Source organism: Egretta garzetta, unplaced genomic scaffold, assembly GCF_000687185.1.
Source record: "Egretta garzetta isolate BGI_Z169 unplaced genomic scaffold, ASM68718v1 scaffold293, whole genome shotgun sequence".
NCBI classification, from domain to species: domain Eukaryota; kingdom Metazoa; phylum Chordata; class Aves; order Pelecaniformes; family Ardeidae; genus Egretta; species Egretta garzetta.
This window is the reverse complement of record NW_009259318.1, coordinates 2381236-2394461: the sequence shown is the minus strand read 5'-3', so window position 1 is coordinate 2394461 and position 13226 is coordinate 2381236. Positions and strand designations below refer to the sequence as shown.

The following is a 13226-nucleotide window of genomic DNA, read 5'->3' as shown; positions in this document are numbered from 1 at the left end:
CCACTTACAGAATATTTTTACTAAAATATTTGCATGCATGAACAAATCAAGAGTCATATTAACTTCTTCCTTATTTTTAAGTATATTCCTGATTCCACTGATTTCAGAGGGACTTGAATTTTTTTCTCTAGTCCTTAATTATTAAGTACATAAATATTTAGAAATGCAATCTTTCACAGAATCATTTGGTTGGAAAAGACCTTTAAGATCATCGTGTCCAAACATACCTGTCACTACTAAACCACGTAACTAAGCACCTCGTCTACCCATCTTTTAAATACCTCCAGAGACGGGGACTTGACCATTGCCCTGGGTAGCCTGCTCCAATGCTTGACAACCCTCTCAGTGAAGAATTTTTTCCTAATATCCAATTTAACACACACACCCCCCCGGTGCAATTTGAGGCCATTTTCCCTCGTCCTATCGCCCATTACCAGGGAGAAGAGACCAACCCCCACCTCACTGCACCTTTCTTTCAGGCAGTTGCAGAGGGCAATAAGGTCTCCCCTCAGCCTCCTCTTCTCCAGGCTAAACAACCCCAGTTCCCTCAGCCACTCCTCATCAGACTTGTGCTCCAGACCCCTCACCAGTTTTGTGGCTCTCCTCCCGACATGCTCCAGCAACGCAACGTCTTTCTTGTAGTGAGGGGCCCAAAACTGAACACAGTATTCAAGCTGCAGTCTCACCAGTACCGAGTTACAGGTCTACGATCACTTCCGTGCCCCTGCTGGCCACACTATTCCTGATACAAGCCAGGATGCCATTAGCCTTCTTGGCCACCTGGGCACACTGCTGGCTCATATTCAGCCAGCTGTCAACCAGTACCCCCAGTCCTTTTCTGCTGGGCAGCTTTCCAGCCACTCTTCCTCAAGCCTGTAGCGTTGCATGGGGTTGTTGTGACCCCAGTGCAGGACCCGGCACTTGGCCTTGTTGAACCTCATAAAGTTGGCCTTAGCCCATCGATCCAGCCTGTCCAGGTCCCTCTGAAGAGCCTTTCTACTCTCAAGCCGATCGACATTCCCACCCAGTTTGGTGTCATCTGCAAACTTACTGAGGGTGCACTCAATCCCCTCATCCAGGTTGTTGATAAAGATGTTAAACAGAACTGGGCCCAACACTGAGCCCTGGGGAACACCACTCGTGACCAGCCTCCAACTAGATTTCATTATCAGTGCTTTTGACTAGTGTTTTCTTCTCCATGGACACATCCATCTAAGTGTTGATCAAGCAATGCTAAGTTAGAACCGTATAATAAAGTGAAAAATTATTCCAATGTCTTTTCATGGAAAACTGTAAGTTTACTTTATTGTTAGTTTAGGTTTATATTAGATTCCTGCAAAGATGAGGACATTTAATGAAATTACCAAAAAATCAAAATCTGAAGTATTTTTGCCATCATTCTTTAATTCATATTTACTGCTTTTGAAAAAAAATGTTCTTTAGTCAATAAATTCATATAATACAAAACCATATAGGAAAATAAGAAGTAGAAATTAGTTATAGTTAGTTTGCAAACAGTGAATAGACAAAGCTTTGGTATATTTGTCAATAATGAAAATACGTAGAGAAATTAAGACTCAATAAAAGAAGATAAACTTTGACAACTATTACAACAAAATCTCGATTGCTTTTACCTACAATGTTAACATGTCCCCTTTCTGCTGAACATTACTTAGAAAGGCGACAAGAAATATGTAAGATTTCTCATGTTACTACTCCTTTGAAAAAAAACGCAATGATGCCATGATGATGTCTGTAAGTAATTACTTGTGACTAATCAGTATTCAACTTAAAGGAATTACCTTGGCAATGAATCCTATTCAACGGCTAACAAGCAGCTACTTGTAAACACTAAATAAATGGAAAGCCTTTATATCAGCCTCCCTAATCTAGACCTGACAAACTCTATCTTCAGAACACATTCTCTTACACATCAATCTCTGTATTTTCAATTCCCCAAAACACTCATTTTGCATTTGAAATTTCCTGTCTTTGCATGAACATGATTTTCTTTGAGTGGCAAGGATACTTTTCAGGATTTGAAGTCTTCCCCCATCAACCTCCTCCCTTTATGGATGAATACAAACATATATATCACTGTGCTAGAATGTTTTCTTGATGTACCTCTTTGCATGAGTTTCATAAGCAGTCAGCAGGACTCAAAAGCTTATTTCTGATTTTATGACCTTTAAGGGAAACTGCTCTGTTTCATTAAATTATAATGGCATGATTATTTTTTATTTATTTTGCAGTGTACATATTTGTGATCATCTATGAAAAATACCGGTAATAAAAGTAAAATTAATAACTTTTCACTCAACATGATTTTAAATCTCTGGTTATTGTATTTGTTGAATCTCACGTTAAAAAGAAGACTGCAACATTGTATTACAGAGACAACAGTGAGCTGAACTACATTTGAATACATTATAATCCGATTAGTATTTGAAGTACAGGTAAATTGTTCAATACATATTTGTATAAATTTAGCTACCATTTTCTACAGCCACAGATATATTTAGTATTTGAAAACTGTATTGTCTGAGAAATAGTTTGAAAAATACACTTTTAAACATCTTAATGTTTATACAAAAGGGAAAATTGAAGAGCCATATGTAATGTTAATTTTTTTTTCTTCACTTTTCTGGGTGAACTTCAGGCCACAGTGAGATTAATAATGAAAACGTATCTTTACTATGGTGGGACCAGAATTTCATTCTTAAATCTTCAGTGCTAAATCTAAAATTGTATTTTCTATAAGATATTTTATTAGTTACTAGTAATGGATAATATAATTCTGACAAGTAGTAGTTATTTATAGAGTTCTGACTGGGTTTTTCTCTTCTAGCAATTTGAAATGTTTTATGGGTGGGAGAATATTCAATAGAGGAAGCTAAGGGCACAGGCCATGAAAATATATCTATTTGCAGGTAGATATTAAAAAGGGAAAATATGGAGAATGTACATGCTCAGTTATTTCTGTAAGAAACTATTTTCTACTTTAGGCATCAGCCATGTAGACTTCCATTCCATTTTACAGAAAACGTGAGCTGTATGATAAAAGCTAAGAAAATGTAGAGCTAAGAATAATTATTAACTTTGGTTTGAGCTATTGGTTTATGAAGCGATACAAGGGAAGATGGGTTGACGGATTGGCTTGTAAAATAGAGCAGCCTGGGATGAAAGCAGTCACCTGGTGGCAGCATTCTGCACAGTTATGTGTGAGCCTTTCTTTTTATTACCCAAGTCAAATTCTTGCATCCAGTGATAGGAGTTCTGCTGAGGCCTACACCTCCCTTCAAGGCATGCCTTGCGTGGCTCAGAAGCACGTCATTCTGGGTGGTCTAGGGGTATGACTGAGGCGGGACCCCACAGGGAGTCTCATCCAGTCATCTTTGGCCAGCAGGATAGTGGAATCCCACTTAGACCTCAAAAGTGGACTGAAGGCTTAGAGAGAAGGGGAAAAACAGTAGTGAATGTGTTAGAATGTCCTGCAGGAATCAGCTCATTTTTTGAAAATGAATGTGTCTCAGTGATTGTGGGAAGAGTGGTATAGACCCTATGGAGTTCAGGAACTGCTTTTCCAAATCTCACATAGCCAGTTCCTCAGTAGGTTCCACACGAGTACATAGAGAAGCAACCTCTCTTTTTTTAAAAACAAAAAAATCTGCACAGAGTTAAAAAGATATTGTTGAGTAGCTTAAAATAATGAGGTTCAGGAACATTAAAATTTTGAGCTAATTAAAGTTGTGCCAATAAGACACAATGTACAGAATTGGGAACTTTGAACTGGATAGAGTTCATATGGTGGAAGAGAAACATTGAGCAGTAGTAACAACAGTGATGGTGTGATGTAGAAAATTGCCTTCTCACATGGTAGAGCTGGACCAACATGGTACATTTTTCAGTATCTATAGAATTAGAACAGTTGGGTTGGTTTGGCTGTGCGAATGCTCCATCCCTAATACGTTATTCATAGGAGTACATTTGCATATGAGTCACATTCAGTTTGAATTTGCCAGATGTCCATTTTTGTTTGTTTAAATAATGAGATCATTCCATGAACGGAACAGGACCTAAAAATATAGGGGAAGACCGTTTAGAAAAACAAGATTAAAATGCCTCCCTCACATATTTTCACATCTTGTATGGTATATTATGCAAGCAGAAGCACAGCAAAGTGAGGCACTGTTCAAAACAAATGTGTCCATTGTTAACAGTTCATTAAACAATATGTTATATAGCAAAGCTTCATTGGATTTCGTTCCATTTCCCAGTGAATTTCTCAATTAATGGGAATGTTCTCTTTCTAAATACATTCAAATGTACCATTTTCAAAGCCGTCATCATTTTGCTGCTTCTCGTTTTGTGTTATGCATAGATCCCAAGTCTTTTCAGAATGTTTTGTCGTTTACGGTAGCATGGAAGAATTTTAAAACATTCTGCTCAAGGCAAACCTTATACATAAACTGAGCAGACAAGGAGCAACTGAATTCTGAATTTTTATGTTACTGAATTTACATAAACTTTTAACAAGCAATAAACTTTTCTTATGCACAAAGGGAGACTACCAACTAACCACTTGAGTTCAACAAAGACTCCTCAAATGCATACTTAATTCATTTGAGCCTTTTAAAATCTTTCTCAAGCCTGAAGAAATTCTGGTTTGATCTTATTTCAGCCAATCACTGTACACATTAAACATTTACATTAGTACTTGGTGAAATAAATGTAACCATATACAAATTGAGATTGCTGCCTTGGTAAAGAAAGTTAACAGCAGCATATCAGAACACACATCTGGCCAGCTACTTTGATCTCTTTAAAGCAGAATCTGCAAGGAAAAGCTGCAAGAGAAGAAAATTGAGAGACTAGCCAAAGCTCTGGGTCAAGGCTCAGTAAAGATCTAGGAGTATAGATGATATAATACGCAATAAAAGGAAACCATTGCAAATCAGTTTCATGCTAAGCTCTTCCAACTGATACATCTACCAGAAACAACAGAATTTGATGACATAATATGTTTAGAGAAAGAGGTTTCTCATGTTCTGAAGATGTAACAGATGATTTTATGTGAATTGCACTATATCTGCCCATTCCCCAGAGAAATACGGGTCACGAGCACAAAAACGTCTGCAAGCTGCCCTACAGAAATTGTTCTTTATATTTTGGACCAGAGAAGAGGAAGGAGGCAAGATACCTTTCAAATCAGAAGAAATGCACCCATCACAACAGTGTGTTTATGTTGTTCATTTGTTCCAGGCTGTCTTTTCTAAGTACAGCTTCTTCAGAGCTTAGTTTGCTGTTCTTTCATTTTCTTGTCAGTAGCAGCTGTTACTTAAATATATCAAGAACAGACTTTTCTGAAATGTATTTGAATTAGGTCTGCTTTAAAATCTGTTGTAAGTCAGTGGGTTAGGTTCACATCAGGCTATATATGGAGTATTAATGTCTGCTTTTTCTAAGAGCTGCAAAAATTTGCACAACAGCTGGAAATTTGCAGTAGAAGTAGAAGTACAAGCAGACATTTGCATTTATTACCGAAGGAGAGTTTTATGATTGTGCGGCTTCTAGAAAAAATGTGTGTATTCTGCTTGTGACTACATTTGACACATTCATCTCTGTTGACACAAAATGCCAGAATATTCAAACTACCAGAGACTGGTTTTACAGGTTAGAGGAACTTTAAGAGCAACAAAGCACAGGGTCACAAAAATGTTTCCCTTTGTAAATTCAATCACAGCACTGCAGTTATACCCTGAGTGTATTTTCAAAGTGAAGTGGAAAGGTATCACTAGCTGCCTTGCATTCTGTATTAATATTTTTGAAAAAGTATATCTCTCATAAACTACAACGTCCATTCAAGTGATTGTTAGAGCAACAAAATGCACTGCTGAATGGTGAGCCTATATGTGCAGAGAGGTACCATAGGATCAGAGTTCTTGTTGAAAGCTATAACTAAAGCTGTGAATGCTAGATACATGAGGCATGATCTGTTTTTTGAAATAATATGGCCATTTACAGATGACTGCCACCAGTCTGCTGGACTAGTTGCTCTGTAACCAAAATGATGATGAAATTGTTATGTATCTTAGTTTTCAGCATTGGGGTGATGGGATCAAATCAGTTAACTACAAAATGCAACCATGAATGCTGCTGTGTTCTCTTCTGTACAGCCCTACCCAACTGAACACTAAGTTCAGGACAATGAGAACAGTATATGGTCTGTAGTTTTAAGGTCATTCTTAATGTAGCTGAAGCTGTAGACAATGTGCACCTGTCAGGGGAAGAAGATGAAGGATAATTCCGTGCAATGGACCAAGAAAGTTGGCTAAGACTACCAAGATAGAGAGCCCAGTAGGTAGGAGGTAATTCCGGCAGGGGGAGATCGCGACCACCGACTCATTGACCACCTACCCAAATGATACCACCTACTCAAAAGAGAACAATGGAAGTGCACAACTGAGTCTGCGCAGTAATTTACATAGGAAGCGAGAGAATTTGGACCAATCGTTAGAGAAGATGTTATTGATTATGTACGAATGTAATGAATATGCGCGTATTTGATCAATATAACCTGACTGGAACAGGTGCCAGGTACGCACGTTAGGTGGAGCGATCCCCCGTGCATCCGGCGCCGTGAATAAAGAATGCCTGCCTTTTAACACTACATTGGTGTTACGAGGTTTATTCCTCCCAATTTCGGTGACAGCTCTAGTCTGCTAAGGCCATGGGGCCTCACAATAGCATTTTGCTGCTGTTACAGAGTTTGAGACATTGCTTATGGTCTTGTGCAAAACAGTTTGACAGAAGTGCGGAGCTGGACTTGTTCCAAATTCCATTACTTCCTTTCTCTTGAGTGGCGTAACTTTTCTGTCCTATTAGCCTTGTACCACTACCTTTCGCTCTCACCCTGTGTTATTGTTATATACGCACTTAGTTGAATTTGTGGCTGATTAAAGAATAGTCAAGCTGAAAACATCTCTCAATCGTGGTATTATTTGTTTGATATTTGAACTTTAGAATTCAAACGAAAGGAATTCTGCAGTGCATTTTATTTGTTAAAGTTATTATATTAAGAAAATTCAAATACTTTTCAGTAAACTGTATTTTTATGTCATTTATATGACATAACCAACCAAGTCTTGTTACTGTGTTCTTATCTTCTTTGGTGGGGAAGAAAAGACCATTGTCTTTACTGCAAGTAAGTATATAATTCACACTGTCTGACAGTAGGGGACTCCAATAAAATTCTGGAAAAAAAAAAGTAGGCAGAAAACATTACCACTTTTCCTCTGGGAACTTTTAAAAAGTGCTGTCATTTAAATTAACAGTAGACTTTGAAGTTTTGAATATGCAGTTGTATGTAGTGTTCATTTTAAAGCAGAAGCAGTATTTTTTATAAAAGCAACAGCTGCAATTTTAAAAGATGCTGTGGGGATTTTTCTAGTGTGGCAGCTAGGCTGATGAGCTTTTTCAAATTTCTTGTGTAGAATTTGACAGCTGTTCAAAAGTTACTTTTAGTCATATGTACATTTTATTTTTAAGAAACTCAAATACTTCATTAAAAAGTTATTACTAAATTGCACGCATAGAAGTTGTTTAAATTCTTTTGTTATTGTTGCATTTGGTTGTTGAATTTTTGTTGTTGAATATGGTTGAGTTTTTGCTGACAAACCCTAGCATTTTTTTCCAGGTTTTCTTAAAGTTGATCTATCTTTTTTTTTTTTTTTTTATTTCAACAGCTTGATCAAGTTGTCCGTCAGAGAAATCTTTGTAGTTTGGAACTTTTCCTCTCATGTGCACAGAAGCAGTTAAGCGTTTTATTAAAGGAAGAGCCGACCACTGCGGAGGAAAACAGAGATTGACATTCTCGGTACCGCTTATACTGCGTGACTTGTGAAGCTGCAAATCTCAATCCAGCAAATGACAAATATATTCTAATCATTTGGGATTGTATAATTGATTAAAGATTGATCTGAAGCTATGCTTGATAGAAGAAGTATTTGTAGATTATGTTCTTTTATTTATTTATTTATTTTACTACTATTATCAGATTGCAAATATGGGAGGGAAAAAATCCCTGGAAAAAAATGTTTCTATTTATGATTTTTCTTTCATTATATTTTCCAGTAGCCCATGATTGAAGTTCTAGATAACTGCAGCAATTATGAAAACATTTCCCTGTTATATCTGTTTTAAATTTGGCATCATGTGTTGATGTAATTTTTCAGTATTTTTGATATTTTAAAAAATGGAGAGAAACATTTAATTGAATATAGATACAAATCCATCTCTATTTCCCAAGTATATGCCCAAGTGTATTTCTTCAGGTGAGCCTGAGGAGCTGCTTATTTCTTACTTCTTTTGATGTATAACAGCAGAATCAGTACTGAATAAGAGCGTTGACATAAGAGCATTTCTTTAGTCATTTATAAACAACTCCAGCTCTAGTAATAGAAAAGTTTAAAAACTAAACAGTGCGTCTGTTTAGCGTAGTGCAAAACGTTGCCATAACCGATGTATAGTATGTATTTTGTTTCTGTTTTACAAAGCTAGTTTGATTCCAGAGGTCATTTTCTCATGAAAGTACGATTAATGTGACTGACCTCAGTTTCAGGAAGAAGATGTATGTAATTATGTGGAGACTGATACTGCACTGCCTCAGTGGAATTTCTGACAGAATAAGGAGTGCAGCTTGCTGACCTCAGATGCCCTTTCTAAGCCCATTGAAGGAAGTAGGAAAACTTCCCACTGGCATTACTGGACTTTGGATCAAGTCGTAGGTCTTTCTACTCTTGCTAATGGCAGCATGGAGGGGAATTTCTGTGCCTACACTCTATTGATTGTAGATTTGGGGCCTTAGTTGTGAGAGTTCTGAATGAAATAAGGGAAAATAAAGGTTCATGCTTAGCAATGTAAATAAACTGAGAATTATATCTCTTATGGTGAGCTTGTGATTCAGTGAGGGACTTATGGACATTTTTAGTGTGGTTCTTGTTATTCAGTGGTGTGGGGTTTTTTTGTTTGGCTGTTTTTTTTGCGTCAGCAGTCACTTTTCATAAATTGCTTTTTCATAGCAATAAGGAAATACCAAATGGTTGTATACATATTTTCCAGTATGAAATATGTACTGCAGAGAGTTTAGGTTTTTATTTAAATCTTTTTCTGTGCTTCATTTTTGTAATCAAAACCAAAGGTTTTGTCTTCTGTATGCAAAGTTTCACCGAAGGAGTAAAGAATGCTGGTTTTACTAGATGATGACCTCACCCCACAAATGGGTGAAAATCATAGAATCATAGAATCATAGAATGTTTTGGGTTGGAAGGGACCTCTAGAGGTCATCTAGTCCAACCCCCAATCAAGTCTTCCTTTAGGTATTTCATGATTGGCTCATCAGTTTCCATTTCTTCTGGCAGACAAAAAAATACTTTAGTGTTATTGAGTCACCTACTTATTTATTGTTCCTAAGCCAGTGAAACTTGTATTTGTCAACTGCGCCAAAGATGACACAGATGTCCATGTGGGTTTTTTTTAAAAGTAGAGGCAGGGTGAAATGAAATTGATTGTCTAGTGGTGTCTCACAATCTGTGTTTAATTGTGGAAATGTGGCATGAGCAGATTCCTAGATGAACTTCAACATTCTCGCTTTTACTACTAGGCCTGTACATGGAATAGTATTGCCTGGTGTCAGTCAGGCCTGTTCTATTTTAACACTTCTACTTGACGATCTACAACAGAAGATCAGAACAGTGGGATTTGTAACATAGTTTACTAAGTTAATACTGAATATTGTGATATCATACAGTCCTACGCAGTTGTGTTATATTTCTGTGTGTTTCTATTGGCTCCCTGTCTGCTTCTGTTACAGAATTCTAGATTAGCTCTGAGACTATGTGTATACAAGTCGTTAACAAAGAAGAAGTCATTTGACCCATACTTTTTGTATGCTGTCTATAGTTAAGATATAGGAATATTTGAATTTTTGCCTTGCTCTAAGAATCTCATTGACAAATAACACTTCAATTCCTTGAAACATTGAATTCCTTCACTCCATTATAAGAAAAAGCAGTAGTCATTCCAGAGGCTGAGATCGCATTAGTGTTTTGAGATTTTTGTGCATCTTTACATTGGCGTCTGATCAAAAGTTGCCTCATGTCCTGCCAGCTCAGTAAATGGCAATGTTAATTCCTGACTGTCTGAAATGATCCATGTAGACATGACCTTAAAGAGCCTAATTCCTGTTCACACTGAAACTCCTTTATAGCACTGTAAGGGACTAGAAACTTGTCTCAACATTGGTGGCAGGCAAGCTTAACTACCGAAGCTTAATCACCACGGCAACTGAGTGGGGCAGTTTAATCCCCAGTTTCAGCCCATTGAGTCCCACCCCACCGTAATGGCCTAATCACCACGGCAATTGAGTGGGGCAGTTTCAGCCCATTGAGTCCCACCCCACAGGAATGTGTGGCCGGTTGTCATCCTCTGCGCGTTCGCCCGGGCCCAGAGTTAACTGACAATGGGGAGGGGGCTCGGACCCCCTAGAACTTTCGAGCATACTCTAGTGACGGTACTGGGCATGCGCCCCACTGCCGAGTGGGAGGCGTGGGTATGCAAAAGAGTCATCGACTATGCAAGAAGACAACCCTATGAAAGGGGAAACAGCGGAGACCACGAGGGAGCAGCCAGGAACATCTACCCTCCACCAGATTCGAAGATACATCAGGTGCATCGGACCGCTCGGGCCGCACCAGCCGCAGGGACCGCATGGATTGCTCCGGCCGCACGGACAGCACATAGACCCGTGGTGGCAGCTATCGCAACACTCCCGTGCCGTTTGTTTCTCCCCCTCTCTTTCCTTTTCTCGCTTTTCCTCTCTTTCTCTGCTTTTCTCGCGCGCATTTGTTGTTGGCCGAATAAAGTGACTTGGCACTTGACTCCGTTTTGAGTCTTAATTCTGTTCCCGAGAATGTAAAAGGAACCATGTCACGATAAAATATTGGAGTTAATCAGAAGTTAAGCCCAGCCGCCCCCAACCTCCCAGAATTATCTGAGGTCGGTTGGAAAGCAAGGGGGTTTAACCTCTGCCAAATTCTTCAACCCAATAGTGGATCATGACAAGCACTCTAGACCCTCCTCTTCCACTGTGTATTTTTTACATCCTCATATTTGAGCTTACAGATTTTTCCCCATCCTTTGCATGGAGGGAATATGTGATAAGATTTCATCTTGTTTCCTAGCGGGAAATAGCCACTGATAAAAATTGTTCATCAAGAGGACATATACAATTTATGCTCAGTTTCAGATCCTGTATATTGTCAGTGCAGTTATCAAATGGACTTAGTGCAAAATGAGCTAGCAAATGTAAAATTGGGCATACCCAATCTACCTTACAGCTAGTTAGCTTTCTTTGTGCCAGATGGGTAGGTGTTAAAAGCATAGAGCACAGCACAGTCTAACTAGCCATTTACATCTTCCTGCTTCCCCAGCTGCATTGCAGCCTACACTGAGCTACCTGAAAGACTCAGGTTGCTTCAGCTAGTTTAGGTATTGTAAACTCTGTTGCAGGAGTGACTAACCCGTGGATGAGATTGTTTAAAAAAATTTTGCATCACCATTCTGAATACTGTCTAGAAAGATTTTATAACATATGTGCATTCTTTTTCCAGCAATATACCAAAGAAACATTGGTCCTTTAATTCAATTCATTGTGCTTGCAGGAACTGATGAAAAAAATATTTTCTGTGATCTGTCTAAGAATATTCTTCTTCTAAGGCTTCAAGAATCAATGGCTAACCTGCTAGTACAGCTTAAGCACAGATTTCTTTATTAATTTTTAAGCCTACATAAAACTAATAATACTGCGGCTGAATTAGAGTCACATTTGAACAGTTGAACATCATGGGGAAACCATCTGAGTTGCACTCTCTTTAGCTCAATTTGAAATCAACTTTGAAAGCGTAGGCTTTGGTAGCTAAAGGAAAGCACTGAGGTGTGTAGGCTTCTCACTGCAGACATTACATAAGCAGATCACTTGCCATGGTGATGTAGCAGCTAAAAATGTCCTCATCAAGCTCTCTCGTACATGGAGCAAAAGGTCAGTCTTGCTTTATGCCATTTGCCACAGAGACATATGTGCAACTTGCCACATGGTAGGTTATGGTGTTTATATTTCTGTGGGAAGCATTGCTAGCATTACATTATAAAGACCTATAGTAACGTCATGCAAGCAGTGAGAGTCAACTGTAGGTGCTGGTGACAGAATAGTATTTAGCAACACAAGATAAAGGTGATTAATTTTTTTCTGATTGATCTTGTTTATTGTATAGTGTGTATTTTAAACTTGTGACAGCTTTCAGTGATACGACATTCCTGTGATGATGATGATAATGATTAATAATAATCATCATCATCCTGTAGGATAGCAATAATAGTAACAACAATAATTTCCTGTGATAGATGTCATATCAGTATTTTATTCACGTCTTATGTACTGTGTAATTATAACAATTCTAATATGCGTCAGAGATTCACATTTGTTTATATTGCCTGTAATTCCTCACATTTCAGACTTACAAAACCAGCATTTTTTAGATGCTTTCCATTGTCCAGCATGGATAATACAATACACAAAGGAAGTATTCTTGAATAAACACTCTTGACTATTCTTCTTTTCTCAGATGGCATTTTTAAACAGTTTGACAGCAAACTCTAGTAAAAATTGAGATGTTTATTAATACACATATCCTAAAAATGCAATTATCAACAAAATGCTACAAATTAATCTCTCTTTATTCAGATTTGGTAATAAATCTGTATCAATAGATATAGATCGCCATCAGATGGAAAGTCATTGGCATTCATTCTCTTTCTTCAAGTTAAAGTATTTTGTCATCTCACAAAGGCCAAAGGGATTTGCACCTCTTTGAGTTTAAAAAGAAGTTTGTCTTAAGTGATCTGCTCTACAGTATAATGGTAGGAGGCCCTTTAGCCAAGGGAGAAATAGAATTGGTTTTGCTGAGTGAACTTTGAAGGATGTTTCAGTTCTTGTACTGCTACCAAATTAGGACATCATTTAAGACTTCATGTTGATCTTGCTACATAAATTTTCTGAAAGATAGCTGGTCGTGATGATACATGGTCAGTCTCTGTATTTGTGGCAATAATTTTTAAAATTCCATTACTTAAACATCCTACTCTTTTATTGTGACCATAGATTACATACT

General features: G+C 37.9%; 1 protein-coding gene across 1 annotated transcript in view; it reads left to right on the top strand.

Annotated features, from left to right (window-relative positions):
- CCDC91 (coiled-coil domain containing 91) overlaps window positions 1–7868 on the top strand; it is a 162982-nt gene extending 155114 nt beyond the window's left edge. The window contains exon 13 of the mRNA XM_009636535.2: window positions 7746–7868. Within this exon, the coding sequence (XP_009634830.1) occupies window positions 7746–7868 (123 nt within the window). The remainder of the gene's footprint in view (window positions 1–7745) is intronic.
- The last annotated feature ends 5358 nt before the right edge of the window (window positions 7869–13226 follow it).